The following is a 20,756-nucleotide window of genomic DNA, read 5'->3' as shown; positions in this document are numbered from 1 at the left end:
ATTGTAAGTACATTCAGTACCTAGAATTATAACACACGGTGGTAAGTATTTGTGTATCTAAACTTATCCAACGGTAGAAAAGGCCGTGTGAGACATACCGTCTTATATGCAGGGAAATGTGGACATGTGGCGCCTGACCGTACATATCTCAGTGGATACTGCCCAACAGTTTCAGCCCTTCTTACCTTCTCATGTCTGCACTAAGTCTGTAAGTTACTTTATGCACAGGCTTTTGCCTACATCTCACAAGTTTTGAATTTTATATTTCCATTGTTATTCAGATCAAAATATTTTCTAACTTCCTTTATGATTTCTCATATGAGTGCATTGCTTAATTTTCAAACAATTGGAGCTTTTCTTTTATTATTGACTTCAACTTAAATACACTATATTTTTCAGTTCAAAAACTTACATTGGAAGCTGGGTGCAATGGCTCACACCTGTAATCCCAGCACTTTGGGATCCCAAGGTGGGAGGATTTCTTGAGGCCAGGTGTTCAAGACCAGCCTGGGCATCATAATGAGACACAATCTCTATTAAAAATTTAAAAAAAGTTTTAATCTCAGAATTTGTATTTGATTATTTTTCAGTTGTTTTTAGTTACTTGCCCAAATTCTGCACATTAATATGTAATTTTTGAACACTTTGTCATCCTAGAGAGGATTTAGTTTTGTTTCTTCTAGGTAGTCAGGCCAGGGGCAGGTAATTTTAATGTAATCATAATTTGAGCTGACTGCAGCCTGGGCTTCAATCCTTCTCTAAGAGCGGGTCAGTTTCCAGTTTCCCTTTTCTTTTAGGGCAAAGCTCTTCAGAATCCCAGTTGAACTCCTGAGGTGTTTTAGCAGGGCCCCTTGTGTTGGATAGAGGCTGAACTTTGCGTCTCTTCCCTATGCCTGAGCTCTGTGGGGCTGCCAGCCCTTCTCTGTGTCTCAGGTGCTCAGTCACTGCATGCTCCCAGCCTTTCACATTCCTATTGTGTGGGCAAATACCTCAAAAGCAGAAACAGTGCCATGTTTGGATTATGAGACTGAGCTTCCCTTATCTTTTGGATTATTTTTATTTATTTATTTATTTATTTATTTATTTATTTGTTTGTTTATTTATTTATTTATTTATTTTGACGGAGTCTTGCTCTGTTTCCCAGGCTGGAGTGCAGTGGTGCCATCTCAGCTCACTGCAACCTCTGCCTCCCAGGTTCAAGGGATTCTCCCGCCTTAGCCTTCTGAGTATCTGGGACTATAGGCGCCCGCTGCCACGCCTGGCTAATTTTTTGTATTTTTAGTAGAGACGGGGTTTTACCACGTTGGCCGGGCTGGTTTCGAACACCTGACCTCGTGATCTGCCTGCCTTGGCCTCCCAAAGTGCTGGGATTACAGGCGTGAGCTCCTTCAAGATGTAAGGGAATAAAATTGTGTGATTTGAGACTCGTCCATTGGATGACAGTTTTAGATGTGTCTTTAGAGAGAAGGTGATATTGGTGAAATAGGCTCAACAAGAAGACATTTTGCCTAAAATTCAGGCTGTCAAAATGGTGTGAATATATTTTAAAAGATCCAGCTTACTTCTGTTTCTGCCCATGAAAGATTATCTATTACTAGAATTGCCCTCTAACAGCAAGTAATTAGAGAACTGGACAAAATCTAGGAAACAGCTGTGTTCAGACTTCAGGTAACAGTAGAAGACTGTAATTCTTAACCGAAAGGAAACAGATGAAGTGAGCCCTGGGATTGCACTGTTTGCAGTACGAGGAGAAGGACCCAAATATAGTCTAGTGGCGTGCATGAGTTGATGAGACAGAAGAGAAAAATTCATTGGCAGAGAAGTGACTAGAATATATAGGAAATACCGGAGAGGAGGGAGCTACAGAGATAGAAGGGAGCAAGAGCAGGCAAGTGCCAGTCTAGAGATTTCTAGTAGGGTCTCCTCAAATCTTTGATTTGAATATTGATCGAGTATCCATGGTACAAATACCGTAAGACTGGAGAAAGAAAGTGATAGGACAGACAGTTCTCAGAGCTCACATAGGGCTGGGAATAGTTTGTGTTTCCGTCAGCCAGCATAGAGACATAGAGCCTTGAAAAGAAACGTCAGAAGGGTAATGCCGTAGTAGTGGGACCAAATTAGTCTGAGGCTAAGGCTGCTTTGGACTTATTCTAACAAAAATTGAAAGCAAACATTGAAAGGATCAAATTGATGTAAAATAATTTATTTGTGTGCTAGAACAAAGTCCAGGATCCTTTAAGATAATACGATAAAATCCAGCACCAAGAATGTAAAATTCACGATGGCCAGTATCTAGTCAGAATTTTTCATGTGTGTTGGGGAGGAGAGTAGTGTGGAGGGGCAAAAGAGAGTTTACCAAGAGGGCATCAGGAAGCCTTCGAGAGTGTTAGATATATTCTAGAAGTGTATTGACAGTTACGGGTGTATATACATGTGTCAACACTCATCAAAGTATGTACTTTAAACATATTCACTTTATTGTATGCTAGTTATACATCAATAAAGCTGTTAAAAATGATCAGGTATGCAGAGAAGCAAGAAAATATGATCCACAACAAAAAGAAGAAATGACAGGTACAATTTAATTAGCAGACAAACATGTTAAAACATGTTATACATATGCTCAAGAATGTAAAGGAAAACGTGAAAATGGGGAGAAAAAATATATTAAAAAAACAAAATGGAACTTCTATAGATTAAACATACAATATGAGAAATAAAATAACTGTATGGGAGTAACAGTTGATTATGTATTACCAAATAAAAGATCAGTGAAGTTAAAGACACAGGAATAGAAACTACCCAAAATGAATTACACAGGGAAAACAAAGTCTGGTAAAAATTTAACAGCATATCTGTATCCTGTGGTTCAGTATCAAATAGTTTGACATGTGTAATTAAAGTCTCCTAGAAACAGCAGGGAAGGAAATCACAAAAACTATTTGTAGAAACTGAAATTATTAATCCATCAATATAGGAAATTCAACAAACCCAAGGCAGAATAAAAAAAAAAGATCATACCAAAGCACGTCATAATCATCTTGCCAGAAATCAATGATAAAGAGAAAATCTTAAAAGTAGCCATAGAAAAAGACATAATATACAGTGGAATAAAGACAAGAATTACAACAGACTCCTCATCAGAAATAATACAAACTACAAGACAATGGAATGATATTTCAAGAGTGCCAATACTAAAAGAAAAACTGTCAACCGAGATTTCTATACCTAGTGAAAATATCTTTTAAGTTGAAGGCAAAACAACCAGTATAAAAATGGGCAAGAGACTTCAGTAGACAATTCTCCAAAAGATATACAAATGGCCAGCCAATAAACATATGAAGAGATGGTAAACATCACTAGCCATGAGGGAGATTCAAATCAAAATTACAATGAGATATCACTTCACACCTACTAGGAAAGCTATTACTTAAAAGCAAAACTGACTCACATAGGTTGGACATTGGTATACAAGTATCTGTTTGAGTCACTGCTTTCAGTTCTTTGGGGTATATATCCAGAAGTGGAATTGTTTGATCACAAGGTAATTCTAAATTTAACTTTTTGATACATGTCTATATAGATTTTGATACATACCTTCTAATCTAGGAAGAGATTTGTTAAAAAGAATTGGCTCACACAATTATGGAAACTGGCGAGTCCAGATTTGCAGTGTGGACTGACGAACTGGAGGCACAGGAGAGCCAGTACAGTTCCAGTCCAAAGACCAGCAGCCTGGAGACCCAGGAAAGCTGATGATGGGGATGAAGTCTGAAGACTGGCAGGCAGAGACCCAGGAAAGCTTGCAGTGCAGATGAAGTCCAAAGGCAGTCTGTTGAATTCCTACCTGCTTAAGAGAGGTCAGTTTTTTTTATTCTGATCAGGACTTCAACTGATTGGATGAGGTATACTCACATTATGGAGGGCAGTCTGTATACTCAGAGTTCACCAGTTTAAAAATTAATCTTATCCAAAAATATCCTCCAGATTGACACATGAAATTAACTGTTACATGCCTACAACCTATGTGTCCATCACAGGTGAATGTCAGCAACATATGGCATATACATATAATGCAATATTATTAAGCTTTAAAATATAATGAAATTCTGATACATGCTATAACATGGATGAACCTTGAAAATGTTATGCTAAGTGAAATAAGTCAGACACAAAAGAACAAATATGATTCATCTTATATAAGGTACCTAGAATAAGCAATTTCATAGACACAGAAAATAGAATAGTGGTTACCAGGGGCTGAGGAAGAAGAGAAAGGGGAGTTACTACTGTTTAATAGGTACAGAGTTTCAGTAAGACAATGAAAAAGTTCAGGAAATGACCAGTGATGATGGTTGCACTTGATACCACGGAATTGTATACGTAAACGGTAAATCTTACATGTATATTTTACCACAAAATTAAAGAATAAAATAATTTTTCAGACAAACAGGAGAACTGATTGCCTGCAGAACTGTAATATATCAGATGTTAAAGGTAATCTCTTCAAGCAGAGGGAAAATGATACCACATGGAAATTTGGAACTAAATAAAATAATGAAAAATGTTAGAGATCTTACATATTCAAATACAAGACTTTTTAAATAATTTGAAGCCTCTTTAAATAAAAATGCCTAAAGAAAGATAATAAAATATGTTGTGAGGTTTATAAAATATTTAAAAGCAAAATATAAGACAAAATATCACAAAGAATAGGGGAGAATGGAAAGATCCTGTCATAAGGCACTTTGACTATTCATAAAGTAGTGACTTTTATTGGCAGTAGGCTGCATGTTTTATACACTAGAGCAAACTTTTTCTATAAAGATCCAAATAGTAAATATTTTAGATGTTGCAGGTATAGTTAGCAGAATTCTAAATATTTTCCAGTCCTCCAAGATGTTCCCCTCCCCCACCTTTCCTAGTATACATGACTTTCATAATTTCCAGGCTGAATATGATTCATTATTTAATATGGCAGAGTTAACTTAAAGATAGAGAAATTATCGTGGGGGGCAGAGAAATTATTCTGGGGGATTGGAGGTAACACACAAGCCCTTTAAAGAGAGTTTCTCTGGCTGGTTGTAGAGGAGGACATTAGATGTCAAAGCACAAGAGGGTTTAAATGTACCATTGCTGGATTACAGAGGGAGAGGCCAACATGGGAAGAAACTGAGAGTGACCTTGGCTGATAGCCAGCAAGGAATTCAAGTCTCAGTCCTAGAGCCACAAGGAACTGAATGTTGCCAACAGTGAGAATGAAGTTAGGAGTGGGTTTTTCTTCAAAGCCCCAGACGACAACTCAGCCTGGCTAACACCCTGATTGCAGCTTTGTGATAATTTGACCAGAGAGCCCAGAGAACCTAGTGAGCTATTAAATAGCTGTAATTAATTTTAAGCTGCTAATTCTGTGGTGATTTGTCCTGCAGCATCAGTAAACTCATATAGCAGACCATGTGTGGTCTCTGGTGCAGATTTTTGCTCTTTTTTTTTCTACTTTTCTTGGATAATAGTTAAAAATTTGCAAACCTTTATTAACTTGTGGCCCATAAAACAAAAACAAAAAACAGGCCACAAGATGAGCTGGCATTTGCTGATTCCTGCCCTAGAGTATCGACTTAAAAAAAAAAAAAAAAAAAAAAAAAAAAAAGAGGTATCACTTTTAAGCCAATAAGGGAGATAAAATGGAATCATTAGAAAAAATTTAGTTAACCCAAAAGAAGGCAAGAATAAAGGAAGAAAATATGACAATAAGAAAGCTAATATAGTAATTGTATTAATAAATGGCCTAAATGCTCCAATTAAAAGGCAGAGATTATTAGAATGGTTAAAACGAGACCTAGTTTCATGATGGCTGCAACGGACCTGCTTTAAATATAAAGGCCTAGATAGGTTAATTAAAATATTAAATATGATATATCATGAAAATACAAATCCAAAGAATGTTGCAGTTGTCATATTAATATCAAACTAAACTTCAGAACAAGGACTATTACTAGAGGTTTTATAATTATAAATGGATCAGTTCGTCAAAGGACATAAGAATCTTAAAGATGTATGTGCATACTAACAGAGCTTCTAACAGAACTCTAACAGAGCATACTAACCTGGAATAAAGACCAATACAACTGCAAGGTGAAGGACAAATCTCCAATTATAGTTGGACATGATAGAATATGTAGTCAGATAATCAGCAATGCTGTCAAAAGATGTAAGCAATACCGTAGACCAACTTGATCCAATTAACATTTATAAAATAGAACATACCATTTAAAAACAGCAGAAGGGCACATGGAACATCACAAAGGTAATCCTTACTCTAGAATATGAAAAGAAGTCTCAGTACATTTAAGGGGACTCAAATTCATGCAGAGTATAACTATAGTGGAATTAAACTAGACAACATAAACAGAAATATATCTGGAAAAATTGTCAAATACTTGGAAAATATTAGCACACTTCTCAATAATTCATTGGCCAAGGAAGAAAGCACATGAGGAACATTTAAAAATATTTTGAACTAAACAAAAGGGAAAATACACTGTATAAACATTTTTATGGGGTATAGCCACAGTAGTGTAATGGGAAGCCATTAGGAAGTGGAAGTCTCATACATTGCTATGGGAATGCAAAATGGCACAACCCTTTTGGGAAGCAGGTTACTGATTTCTTACAAAGTTAAACATATATTTAACATACTGTCTAGCAATCCCACTTACAGGTATTTACCCAATATAAATGAAAGCGTATACCCACACAAAGACTTTAGTGTAAATATTTATGAGAGCTTTATGCTTGTTAGCCTAAACTGGGAACCAACCTAAATGTCCATTAATAGATAAATGGATAAACAAATTGTGATATATCCATAAAATGTAATTTAAAAGGAACAAGTTACGGATACAACATGGATGAATTTCAAGAACAGTGAAAGTTTAGTGGTTGCTAGGGGCCAGGTAGGGATAGACTATGAAGAGGCGTGAGGAAATATTCTGGTGGTTGTCCTAGTGGTACATGATTATATGTACTCGTCTAAACTCATCGTATTGTACATTTAAAATTTGTGCTGTTTATTATAAATTGGGTAAAATACCATTTTTTTTTTTTGTGGGAGGAAAAGATTCAGATGAATAATTATTAGAACTAATAAGGTAAGTAGAATCTATATGTATTATATATATGTAAAATCTTTTAACATATCTATGATAGCCATTCATAATATATAAAATCACATTCACAATAGCAAACCCAAATCATAAAATATCTAGAATTAACTTTTATCAAGAAATACAGTGGCCCTATCTAGAGAAAATTATAAAACATTTTTGAGAGATATAAATGAAAATTGTAACAAATGAAAGATATTTTAAAAAATAGAAACAATATAAGAATGCAATATCAAAATCCTAATTTGGGAATGTAGGAGGGGGAACAAGATAGAAATGTTCAGAATATCATCTTGACATGTTACTAGAGCAAATTTACCCTACATTTAAAAATATATTTATGTGGCCAGGCATGGTGGTTCACACATGTAATCCTAGCACTTTGGGAGGCTGAGGCGGGCGGATCACTTGAGGCCAGGAGTTCGAGACCAGACTGGCCAATGTGGTGAAAACCCATCTCTACTATTAATAAAAATACAAAAATTAGCCACATGTGGTGGTGCACACCTGTAGTCCCAGCTACTCGGGAGGCTGAGGCACGAGAATCGCTTGAACCTGGGAGGTGGAGGGTGCAGCGAGCCAAGATTGTGCCACTGTACTCCAGCCTGGGTAACAGACTGAGATGCTGTCCCAAAAAATAAAATAATGATAAAAATATAGTTATGTGCCAAATAAATGACACGGCAGTCAATGACAAACCACATACATATGATGGTAGTCCCATGAGATTGTAATGCCATGTTTTTACTGTACCTTTTCTATCTTTATATGTTTAGATATACAAATGCTTACAGTTATGTTACAGTTGCCTGGGGTTTTCAGTACAGTAGCATGCTGTGCAGGTTTGTAGCCTAGGACAATAGGCTATGCCAAATGGCCTAGGTGTGTAGCAGGCTATGCTATCTGGTTCTGTGTAAGTGTACTCTGTGATGTTCACATGATAGCAGAATTGCCCAACATCATATTTCTAAGAATGTAACCTGATGAAGTCACACATGACTATACTTTATAATGGGAAATACTAAGCAATATACATCAGTAGAGAGAATAGTATAATTTTCTCCCATATTTCCATCACATCTCATCCATTTTTTCTTTTACTTTCACCCTACCCTCTGAATTATTTTGATGACAATTTGAAATAGTGTATCATTCACCTGTAAACATTTCAGCATGTATTTTTAAAGCTAAGAAGAAAGTACAATGCCATTATTATTTTTGAAAAGTTAACTAGGATTCTTTTGCCTAAGCCAATCTCAAACCCCTGGGATCAGGCAATCTTCCCTCCTCAGCCTCTCAGATTAGACTGGGATTAGAAGCACGAGCCGCCACACCCAGCCTCCTATTGTTTTTTTTTAAGAGTGGCAGGGTCTCGCTATAGTACCTAGGCTGGACCTGAGTAAAAAAGGACAATAGTGAAAAATCTGGGGAAATTTTAAAAAGTCTGTAGTTTAGTTAATAGTTTAGAATAAATGTTGGAGACAAACTTAAAGCTTTAAATGCTTATAGAAGAAAGTCTTAAAATTAATGAACAATGTAGTCAACCTAAGAACAGAATAAGCCAAAACCAGTAGAAGAAGATAAATAAAATTAAAAGTAAAAATTACCAGCTGAGCACAGTGGCTCACACCTGTAATCCCAGCACTTTGGGAGGTCAAAGTAGATGGATCACTTGAATTCAGGAGTTCGAGACCGGCCTGACCAACATGGTGAAACCCCGTCTCTACTAAAAATAAAAAAATTAGCCGGGCACGGTGGCACACGCCTGTAATCCCAGCTACTCCGGAGACTGAGGCAGGCGAATCGCTTGAACCTGGGAGGCAGAGATGGAAGTGAGCTGAGATTGCGCCATTGCACCCAGCCTGCGCAACTGTCAAGAGCGAAACTCCGTCTCAAAAAGAAAAAAAAAAAGTAAAAGTTACTGAAATAGAAAACATGGCCATAAGAGAAAGGATCAACAAAAGCAATTTTGGTTTTTTAAAGAATGATAAAATTGACATATCTCTCAGGACTGACTCAAAATTAAGAAGAGAAAATGAACAAATAAAAATTTTGTACAGGGTCTTTGTAGTAGCATAATTTATAATCCTTTGGGTATATACCCAGTAGTGGGATGGCTGGGTCATATGGTACATCTAGTTCTAGATCTTTGAGGAATTGCCATACTGTTTTCCATAATGGTTGAACTAGCTCACTTGGACTCGGGAAGGGGAACATCACACAATGGGGCCTATCATGGGGAGGGGGGAGGGGGGAGGGATTGCATTGAGGAGTTATACCTGATATAAATGATGAATTGATGGGTGCTGACGAGTTGATGGATGCAGCACACCAACATGGCACATATATATATATGTAACAAACCTGCACGTTATGCACATGTACCCTAGAACTTAAAGTATAATAAAAAATAATAATAATAAAAAAATAAATAAAAAGAAAAAAAATTTTGTACAGGGAATGAAAACATGCTTAAGAAATAAAGAGGCATGAGAAAATTTATACTATTACATTTGAATTTTGAAGTGAAATGACTAACTTTGTATTGAAATATTATTAACCAAAACTGATTCGAGATGATGGAAAAAATCTGAATGGCCCTGTTAACATGATTGAAATTCCAGAGAAACCCTCAAGATTAGCCTAGCACAACTTTGACATCAAATTCTGACAAGATTGTATGAACAAAATATAAGCCAACCATATTCATAAGCAAAGAAGCAAAATTCCAAAACAAAATATTATAAACTAAATACAGCAACATTTTAAAATTACATATAATGGTCAAGGTGGGTTTATCCTAGGAATATACAATTTTAGGATTTGAAAATTATTCACTGTACTAACAGAGTGAAGGGAAATTATTAATTATTCCAATAGACACAGTGGAAGCTTTTTTTTTTCTTGAGACAGAGTCTCGCTGTGTCACCCAGGCTGAAATGCAGTGGCACGATCTCAGCTCCCTGCAACCTCTGCCTCCTGTGTTCAAGCGATTCTTGTACCTCAGCCTCCCAAGTAGCTGGGATTACAGGCGTGTACTACCACACTCAGCTAATTTTTGTATTTTTAGTAGAGACGGTGTTTCAGAATGTTGGCCAGGCTGATCTTGAACTCCCGACCTCAAGTGATCCACCCGCCTTGGCCTCCCAAAGTGCTGGGATTATAGGCGTGAGCCACCATACCCGGCCCAGAGAAAGCATTTTGATAAATTCAGCTTTTATTCATGTTTTAAAAATTGATTCAACGAGGAATGAGTGCTATAGAACAGGACATGGGGAATGAAGGAGAGCTGGTTGCAGGATTTTTGTTATTATTTTGGTTTTTTGTTTAAGAGACAGCCAAAAAAAAAAAAAAAAAAAAAAAAACAGAGAGAGACAGCAGTGTTGTCCAGCTTGGACTCAAATTCCTGGGCTCATGTGATCATCCTGCCTCAGCCTCCCAAGTAACTGGGACTACAGGTACACACCACCACACTCAGTTTGGTTGCAGTTCGGAATAGGTGTTCAGGAGAAGTCTCATTGAGAAGGCAAAATTTGAGCAAAGATTGGACAGAAGTGACGAAGAAATTGGTCAGGTGGGAAGAATCAGCATACATACAGGTCTTGACACAGGAGAACGTGTGGGATCTTCCAGAAGCAATTTGAAGTCAAATGTGGCCTCAATAGAGAGGAAAAGGGGAGAGTAGCGAGGGAGAAAGGAAGAGAGTTAATCCAGGTGATGGAATGAAGACAGAAGAGCCTGTTGGCCTGACACACCACTGGAAAGGTTGTGGATGCGCATCGGAAATAGGAAACCATTTGACCATATTTTTATTATTTGTATTTCATGTTTGCTAGTTTAATTGGTATGTAATGATTCAATGCTTTTCTATTTTGTCTTTATTAGTAGGTGATTTTTTTTTAAATGATATTTTACCATGTGTATTTCCATTTGCTAGTTTTTTTTTTAATTTAACAGCTTTATTAAGAAACCATACAATTCGCCCATTTAAAATGTACATTTTAATGGGTTTTAGTACATTCATAGTTACATACCCATTATTACAATCTAACTGTAGGACATTTTTCCCTTCCCCCAGAGGGAAACTTGTGCCCATTAGTGGTTCTTCCCATTCCGCACACCTCTCTTCTCCACCCTCCGAGCCCTGAACAACCACTGTTTCTTGTCTTTCCCGATGTGCCTGTTACAAATATTTCATACAAATGGCGTCTATACTGTGTGATCATTTATGACTGGCTTTTTTCACTTAGCATATGTTTTGAAGGTTCGTTCATGTTGTAGCATGTGTTAGAACTTCATCCCTTGTATTGCCAAATAATATTCCACTATATGAATACACTTTTATTTTATTTTATTTTATTTTTATTTTATTATTTTTTGGACAGAGTTTCTCTGTGTCGCCGAGGCTGGAGTGCAGTGCGCAATCTTGGCTCACTGCACCCTCTGCCTCCCAGGTTCAAGTGATTCTCCTGCCTCAGCTTCCCGAATAGCTGGGATTACAGGCACATGCCACCATGCCCAGCTAATTTTTGTATTTTTAGTAAAGATGGGGTTTTGGTGTGTTGGTCAGGCTGGTCTCGAACTCCTGACCTCAAGCAGTCCCCCTCCTTGGCCTCCGAAAGTGCTGGGATTATAGGCGTGATCCACTGTACTCGGCCATATTTTATTTATCCAGTCATCAGTTGGCAGATATTTGCGTTTTTGCCACTTTTTGTCTATTATGGATAATGCTGCTGTGAACCTACATGTACAAGTGTTTGTATGGACATAGGTTTCCATTTCTCTTGGGTATATGCCTTGAAGCAAAATTGTTGGGTCATGTGGTAATTTACTGGTTTTTTTTTTTCTTTTTAAACTTTTTTATTTGAGAGAAGTCTCACTCTTGTCCCCTAGGTTTGAGTGCAATGGCTTGATCTCAGCTCACTGCAACCTCTGCCTCCTGGGTTCAGACGATTCTCCTGCCTCTGCCTCCCAAGTAGCTGGGATTAAGGCGCCTGCCACCATGCCCAGCTAATTTTTATATTTTTTAGTAGAGACGGGGTTTCACCATGCTGGCCAGGCTGGTCTCGAACTCCTGACCTCAGGTGATCTGCCCACCTCGGCCTCCCAAAGTGCTGGGATTACAGGCGTGAGCCACCACGCCCAGCCTTACTGGTTTAATTTGTGGAAATCTAGCATTGACCTTCTATATATTAATATTTATCTGTTATTTGTATCTTGAGATAGTATTTTCATAAATGTTTTATGTAATTTTTCTCATTGGCTTTTGTTTTATTTCCTTTTGTTGTTAAACAAAAGATTTTTTAAAAATATGTTGTGTTTAGCCATCTTGTTTCTGATGACAAATTCCATTTATTAGCCATCATACATGGTTCTAGCAGCATCTGGGATTCTGCTTTCCTCTATGCTTTATGAAAGTTAAACAATGTTTTATTCTGAATTCTTTGACTGTCTCTCTGGAGTTGGCTTCTTATTTTCTTTGAAGGTGACTTCAGAGATGAGGTAGGTGATGAGGATTTTCAGTAAAGATGGAAGTGGTAGTCAGGAGAAGGATTTCCAGAAGGAGCAAGTTGACAGTTGTCCTTTATTGGCTTGCTTAAGGAGCTCCCTGCAAGACAATGGAGAAAATGGTGAAAAGGGAAGGTAGTCATTAGTAAAATACCATTTTGCTCGTTAGAGCTTTAATGTTGCAAGATTCACTTTTAGGGCAAACTTTTGAAACCTGTCTGTCTTGTGATCTTTCTAAGGTCTATAGGTTTCCAGAGTTTACTTTTCCTTCATTGTCATCTTCTTTCCCCTTCTTTTAAAATAAAACCTATGACTCTAGGATTATAAGAAGCGGTAGGAAGCTCTGTGATTTTCAGTTATACTTATCATGTGTAATCACAGTATCTTCCTGGTTTTCAGAAATAACTGAAATCAATGTAAAATATCAGTTGCTTTAACGTAGTCAGTGTAGACAGTGGGAAATGTGCAGAAATCATGGGCTCTTGCTTCCAATTTAGTACTCTGGGTTGTGAGATTTGGCTCCTTAGAAATAAAATTAGGTGGTTAGCTACAGCTGTAGTTAAGTTCAGTAATGTGAGAGAAAACACAGACACTGGGGACTGTGGACTTTTCATGTCTTCATTTCCAGTGGGATACAGGAATAATGAAGTTTCTAAGGCAGAATAAGGGTCACAGATTTTATTTAGGTCATTTTGCTACAATTCTAGTTTCTTTCTTTTTACATGTATTATGCCATTAATAACAAAACTTTTTAAATTGTATTTTTAGAAGTTCTCCTGGGTTCTAGATAGACTGTGATAGCAGTGTAACCTTTAGCAGGTTACTTACCTTTCCTCTTTAGGTTCCAGGTTCTTTACCAATAAAATGAGAATGAAGACTGTATCTAGTAGAGTAGTTGGAGGATTGAAAATGGGTATTTATATTTAGCAAAGTGACTGGAATACATTAAAAGCACTTAGAAATTTAGCTCTCATTACTGCTTCCTAGTTGAGTCTACATTGTGCTAAGCTTGTGGGTCAGCATTAGCTTAATCTTCTAGTTATCATCTAAGGACATTAGTTTTTACATTCTGTGTTCCACATTTGAGGCTGCATTAGAGAACAGAAGAGTGAAAACAGTGATCCTCCAGTGGCTAGAATGATGCCAAGTCGTTCAAAAGATGAAAGGTTGTTGAACTACTAATTAACACCATACCGATAAAACCAAAACAACTAGCAATAATGTCTAGTTGGAAATACTCATTTGACTTATGGGAGCAAACTTTTTGATAGTTCATAAAATGCCATCTTGGTATTTGGGAGCTAAGAATCATTCTGGTTGTCCATTAAGAAGACTCGCCAGTATAAAAACAGTAGCGTATAGCCAACTTTAGGTAAACTAAATAATGTGGGGAACAAAGAAAGCACAGGTTAGCTTCCTATGTGATTGTCACCCAACACAGAATAAAATTTCACTCATATCACCTAAACAGAGGAGAGTCCAAGTTTGTCAGGTCAATTTTAGACTTTTTTTGGATTTCAATTTTTATTGTAGTAATAACACTTAACATGAGATCTGCCCTCTTAACAGAATTTTTAAGTGTGTACTATATTCAGCTATAAAAACAATGTTGTACTGCAGAGTTCTAGACTAATTTTCATATTGCATAACTGAAACTTTACTTCCTGTAGCAACTCTGCCTTTTCTGTACACCTCATCACCTGGCAACCACCATTTTGCTACTGCTTCTGTGAGCCTGTTTTAGATACTTTACATAAGTGGAATCATACAGTATTTGTCCCTCTGTGACTTGCTTATTTCACTTGGCATAATGTCCTCAAGGTTCATTCATATTGTCACATATTGCAGACTTTCTTTTTAAAGGTTGAATAATATTCCATTGTGTATACACACACTGTTTTTTTAATCCATTCATCTGTCAATGAACTTTTAGATTATTTCTGTATCTTGGCTATTGTGAATCATACTGCAACGAACATGGTGGTACTAATAGCTCTTCAAGATAAAGAATGTCTTAAATAATTTTTAAAAAAATTTAAATTGGCCTATCATCATAATCCAAATGATTTTTTGTATAATATTGATCTCATGCAATCCAATGATTTTAAGACTTCTATTTTTTGTCAATAAGATACAGTAATTGTTTTTAATTCATTATTTCTAAATGGGTTCAATATCACCATTGTTTGAATCAAATGTTTTCACTTGATTTTTGTATATGGAGAGAGATAGGGGTCTAGTTTCATTCTTCTGCATGTGGATATTTAGTTTTCCCAGCACCATTTATTGAAGGGACACCCCTTTCCCCAATATGTGTTCTTGACACCATTGTCAAAAATGAGTTCACTGTAAATTTGTGGATTTGTTTCCTGGTTCTCTATATCTGTGTGTCTGTTTTTATGACAGTTGTGTGCTGTTTTGATTACTATACCTCTGTTGTATAATTTGGAAAAAAGAAAAACTTCAGCCGAATTAAATTTAAAGGAGTTTAATTGAACAATGAACGATTTGTGAATTGGACAGCCCCCAGATTCACAGCAGACTCACAGAGACTCTGGGAGTGCTTGTGGTCAGAACAAATGTATAGACAAAAAACGTACAGTGACGTACAGGAATTGGAAGTGAGGTACAGAAACAATGAGATTGGTTACAGCTTGGCATTTGCCTTGTTTGAACACAGTTTGAACATTCAGCAATCTGTGAGTGGTTGAAGTATGGCCACTGGGATTGGCCAACACTCAGTTATTGTTACAGGTATATACTGTTAGGTTTTCAATTTTGTCTGACTATTAAGCTAGGTTACAGTTCATCCACGAGATCTCAATTATAGAAGTATGAAGTCCTTCTCAGGCCATATTTAGTTTGCTTTAACAGTTTGAAGTCAGGTAATGTGATTCTCTTAGTTTTGTTGTTTTTGCTCAGGATATTCTGGGTCTTTTTTGGTTCTATATAAATCTTAGGATTGTTTTTTCTGTATCTATGAAAGGATTTTGATGTTTTGATAAGGATTGCATTGAATCTGTAGATTACTTGGGGTGGTATGGACATTTTAATAATATTGATTCGTCCAATCCATGAACATGGTCTATCTTACCTTTGTGTGTCCTCTTCTATTTCTTTAATCAATGTTTTATAGCAGGGTTGTTCAATCTTTTGGCTTCCCTGGGCCACAGTGAAAGTATAAGAATTGTCTTGGTCTACACGTAAAATACACTAACAACAGCTGATAAGATAAAAAATAATAAAAAAAAAACAAATATCTTCATAATGTTTTAAGAAAGTTTATGAACTTGTGTTGGGCTGCATTCAAAGCTATCGTGGGTTGGGCAAGCTTGTTTTATAGTTTTCATTGTGGAAATTTTTCACTTCTTTGGTTAAGTTAATTCCTAGGTATTTTATTTTATTTGTTGCTGTTGTAACAAACTGTATTTTCAAAGGTAAAGACAGGTTTTAGCTCAGATATTTAAGTGCTATCAATTTTTGGACTGATTTTTTTTTCCCAAAAGATAAAAGTGTTGCTGTCTTTTTGGCAAAAAGCGCTTGAGAATGCTTTCCTAAATAGAAATACTTGTAGAATGAGCTACTGATGGCTGTGGTTCTTTTGATATGATAATAGTTTAATATGAAAACTGAAATGTTTTTGTGATATACTGTGAATGAGCTCATTGCTGTTAATTCACATTACAGCACCTTTAAAATCCAGTTCAGGTAGCCTTCTCAAGGAGTTCCACCCTCATCCCCAAGCCATAAGTAATCCTTTCTTCCTTTGAGTTCCAGTAGCACTGTTTATAACTCTTTGTAGTTGTAAATTGGGCCTTGAAACATAATTACTGTATTTCTTTTCCCTAATATAAGTACGTAAGGCACAAACGGATAAACCTTCAGGTAAACTCAACAGATGCGTTATTGAATATCTGCTTTGCCCAAAGCAGTGTGCCTAAAGGTATGCAAACATGAGTATTCCACCGCTTCTGTCTTTGTCATGGTGTTCCTCATAGTGCCCGGTCTATCTCTTGACATTGTTCTCCTGTATTCTAGGATGCCCTTTTTTTTCCTCTTACATCTCTTGCCACTACTTCACAGTGTATTTTGTCTCTCCTTCTAGCAGATATGTGGATAATGAAGATGCCCAAGGCTTGCTCTTGAACGCTCTTCTCTTTTCAATACACACCCCGTTTAGGTAATCAATCTTGTTTATTCTGCTGCACCTAAAATATCATCTTTATGCCAATGACTCTCAATTATCTATCTCTAGTCCAGACACTTTTGAACATCAAGTCCACATATTCTAGTTGCCACTGAAGTCTCCTGGGCATCACAGAAATAAATGTCTTAAAGAAAATCCTACCTCTTTTCTTCCACATTTTGTCCTGCTGTCCAGGAAAGCACCTTCATTCACCCAGCTGTCAAGCCAAAATCCTGATGTGATTTTGGTCACATGCTCTCCCCTACCCTCCACGTTGAGTCCATCACCAAGTCCTGTTGATTCTGCCTCTGAAGCATCCTCCTCCTCTGGCTCTTGCCCACATGCCAGCACTCACATGCCAGCCCACAGTGCTGGCATGATGGACCCTTGTGGCACTTCTGGTCAGTCCCCACAGCGTTGTCACAGTGACTATTTAAAATCATAAAGCAGGCCATGCTTTAATCTCCTTGATTCTCGTTCTTAGAGTAAGATTGACAAATTCTCAATGTGGCATGTATGTATCAGTCCTTTTCCAGTTCCATCTTTTGCCACCCCCACTCTCTGTAATCCAGCCACGTGGCATTCTTTAAATTCCAGAGGTTGGCTGAATACCCCCTCACCCCGCTGTCCCTTTAGGGTTTTGCACAAGCTCTTCCTGTTGAGGACCCCTTCTACCAAGTGAGTCCCCACTAACCCTCTCAATTGAAACATTGTTTCTTCAGACAGGCTCCACCCAAGCCCTCAGACTAAATGAGGTTCTGTTCTCTTGGCATATCTAAGTATCCTGGACTTAGAGCACCTTTTGTAATTACTAAGATTTCTTTTGTTGGCTGATTATTTGCTCAATATATGGCTGCTCCATTGTCTGTAAGATCCTTGAGGGCAGGGATCGTGTCTGTTTTGTTCACACTCAGGCCCGGCACCGGACACATAGTAGAGAGTCAGTACCTATTTGTGGAATGAGTAAAATAAATCAGCATACAAGTGTAAAAGCACACTAAAATACTGCACAACAGAATATGTTTAAAACCTAAGGCTCTGGCTGGGCACGGTGGCTCACGCCTGTAATCCCAGCACTTTGGGAGGCCGACGCAGGTGGATCGCTTGAGCCCTGGAGTTCAAGACCAGCCTGGGCAACATGGTCAAACCCCGTCTCTACTAAAAAACAAAAAATCTAGCTGGGTGTGGTGGCGGCGCCTGTAGTCCCAGCTACTCTGGAGGCTGAGGCACGAGAATTGCTTGAACCTGGGAGGCAGAAGTTGCGGTGAGCCGAGATCGCACCACTGCACTCCAGCCTGGGCGACAGAGCGAGACTCTGTCTCAAACAAACAAACAACAACAACAACAAAAAACTTAAGGCTGTAACTTAATACATGGAAGTTTCTAGCCCTCGTGTGAAGACCTTTATTAGTTTGTGACTAAACCAGGCATATGCTGCTTTTGTGATCTGTCAAATTTTAGAATTGCTATTACCAAAGTATGTATTTGACAACAGGAAAAATATATTTTATCAGTTTGACAACAAATATTTATTGATCATCTGCTGTTTGCTTGGCATGGCTGTAGATCTCAGGATATGGCTGGGGGATTGCAGCTTACTTTCCCATGGAGGACAGACAGTGTACATGGAGAATTTCAGCTCCTGAAAAATACTCTGGTCTAAATAAAACAGAGTCGTGGCAGGGACAGGGAGCTAAAGAAGTCCTATTTGAAAAGGTAACATTTCAGCTAGCATTGGAGGGACAGGGAGTCAACTGCTGGAGATCTGGGGAGAGCTTTCCAGGCAGAGGGAACTGCCAGGACATCCGAAGAATAGAGAGGTGGGCAGTGACCCTTGTCACAGTGAGAAGGAAAAACACACACTTTTATAGAGATGCCATGACTTGGAGTTCTTATTCTGCCCATTTCGGCTGGAGACAATGATGATGTCCAGCTCGTAAGAATGTTGCTAAGCAAGGTAATGAAGGTAAATAGTAGTAATAATACACATCACTGATAGTTTTAAGCATTATTCATATGCCTTCCACAGAATTTATGTGAAGGAGAAACTGGTAAAGTAAATGTTACTTTAACTAATGGCTTTGTTTATGTGTTTAATCGTTTATTAATTTATTATCTTTTAAAACAATAGTCTGTGTGGCTAATTATTTGCAAACAATATTTATGTTGATTTCTCTTTAAAGGTTAAAAAGCTAAAGAGAGAACTCTCACAGATGAAGCAAGAACTGCTCTATAAGGAACAAGGCTTTGAAACATTGCAGCAGTGAGTATGAAAATACTGAATCAACTTTAGAATAAGCTTCCTAACTAATATTAAAACAAAGAAAATAGAAGTACAGATTACATAAGAGATTTTTCAGAGAAACATAAAGTAAAAAGTTCAGAGCTCTACACCAAAAGGAAACAAAGCAATCAACAGTTAAAAACTTGGGGAAGATCTATACACTTGAAAAGATCCAAAGTTTTTATTAATCACTGGAGATCCAAAGAAACCAAAGTGAAAAGCCTTTGTCTTACCTTGCTCTCCTGGACCCTTGCTGGCCTCCTCTGAGATTGTGGTACAGAGCTAAGAGACTAGGCACAAGAAATTCCTCTCCACATTCGGCTGGGCTGGCTCTACTTGACTCCTATGTGAGCCTGCAGCTGCCCTGGGCCCTCGGGTAGAGGCCTGTCTGTCTCTCTCTGTCAGCCCCAGGGATGACCTGGAGTCTAACCCTGACAGATGGCAGGGGAGTAAGAGCAAGTCAGGATTATTAGCAAAGGAGCAGGAGTGCGTGCCTCACTTCCTGCTTTCCTCTACCTTTCCCGTTTGCTACTGAAGTCGGCTGGGCCATTAGCAGGCCCTAAACTGGGCCAGGTTAAGTGGAAATGGAGGTGACAGAGGGTCACAGGATCAGGATATCCCTTCCTCATTCCTGGCCCCTGAAAGCCACTGTTCTCCCTGCTGCTGAGGCCCAGCCTGTCCAAACCGTGACAGGCACACCTGAGACTTTCTAATCCTGCAGACTCCACTCCACAGGGTCTCTCATGGGAGAGAAGTAGTCCGTGGTTTTCACAGCCACATGACCACAGAGCGGAGGTTAAACTTCCGTCCTGCTTGGTGTCTCCAAGTGTGGTGCAGTATTTCTAGGGATGTCCCTGGTCAGTTTCCTGTTAGGCAGGTTTCATGTTCTTCCCGGCATCTCCCTTGGTAGCACCTCAGGAATGCCAAGCTGGTCTCAGGTGCCGCCTCTTTGGAAAGTACCCAGCTGTGTTCCTTTTCCCTGTGGAATCTTACTTTGCCTTCTGCTCTTAGGAAATTTGGGATGCTCCAAGCAGCAAGGGGTGACCCCCTTTAAAGATCCTGTGTGTCACTGGCCAAACAAACTGGTTGTTCTTGTTTGGGTGACTAGTCATATCTTGGGATACCCGGGCACTGCTCTTGACCACCAGTCAGACGTATGACTAATTTCACACGTGCTGTTATCGCTCAGACTCCTTTTTTCCTGCTCACCACATGTAATCATGACCCTGATACTCCTTCAGATGCTCCCATCCCAGTGGTTCTTAAACCTGACTGCATATTAGAATAATCTGGAGAGTGCTTAGAAAAATAATGTTTCTAGTCTCTATATCAGGCATATTTTATGAGATCCCAAGTGCTTCTAAAGTCCAGCCATGTTGTAAGAACCTCAGCTGGTTGCAGAGCTCCCTGAAAAACCAAGCAGAACTCGAATGACATAAATGCGTTATTTAATAATTGTTTATCAGCATAAAGCAGGGCTTTGTGGTGGGGGTGGGGAGAAAAAACAGACTTTGAAGAGTGCCATGAAGTGTTTAGCCATATGTTCCACATTTTTAAGGCACATGAAATTATAACTCGCGTCACCATTTGGGATTAAAGGTTAGCCAAA

General features: G+C 38.2%; 1 protein-coding gene and 1 long non-coding RNA gene across 2 annotated transcripts in view; one reads left to right on the top strand and one right to left on the bottom strand.

Annotated features, from left to right (window-relative positions):
* Positions 1 to 20,756, top strand: part of WWC2 (WW and C2 domain containing 2) — a 209,906-nt gene that overhangs the window by 112,707 nt on the left and 76,443 nt on the right. Inside the window, exon 5 of the mRNA XM_023221024.3 lies at positions 19,047 to 19,126. Within this exon, the coding sequence (XP_023076792.1) occupies positions 19,047 to 19,126 (80 nt within the window). The remainder of the gene's footprint in view (positions 1 to 19,046; positions 19,127 to 20,756) is intronic.
* On the bottom strand, positions 12,484 to 19,491 carry LOC111548502. The gene is made up of 2 exons (XR_002733447.1): positions 19,381 to 19,491; positions 12,484 to 12,777 (listed from the first exon to the last, which is right to left on the bottom strand). It is a non-coding gene; the product is annotated as an uncharacterized LOC111548502 (long non-coding RNA).

Source organism: Piliocolobus tephrosceles, chromosome 3, assembly GCF_002776525.5.
Source record: "Piliocolobus tephrosceles isolate RC106 chromosome 3, ASM277652v3, whole genome shotgun sequence".
Lineage (NCBI taxonomy): Eukaryota > Metazoa > Chordata > Mammalia > Primates > Cercopithecidae > Piliocolobus > Piliocolobus tephrosceles.
The sequence above is the reverse complement of the archived record's forward strand: the minus strand, read 5'-3'. Positions and strand labels throughout refer to the sequence as shown.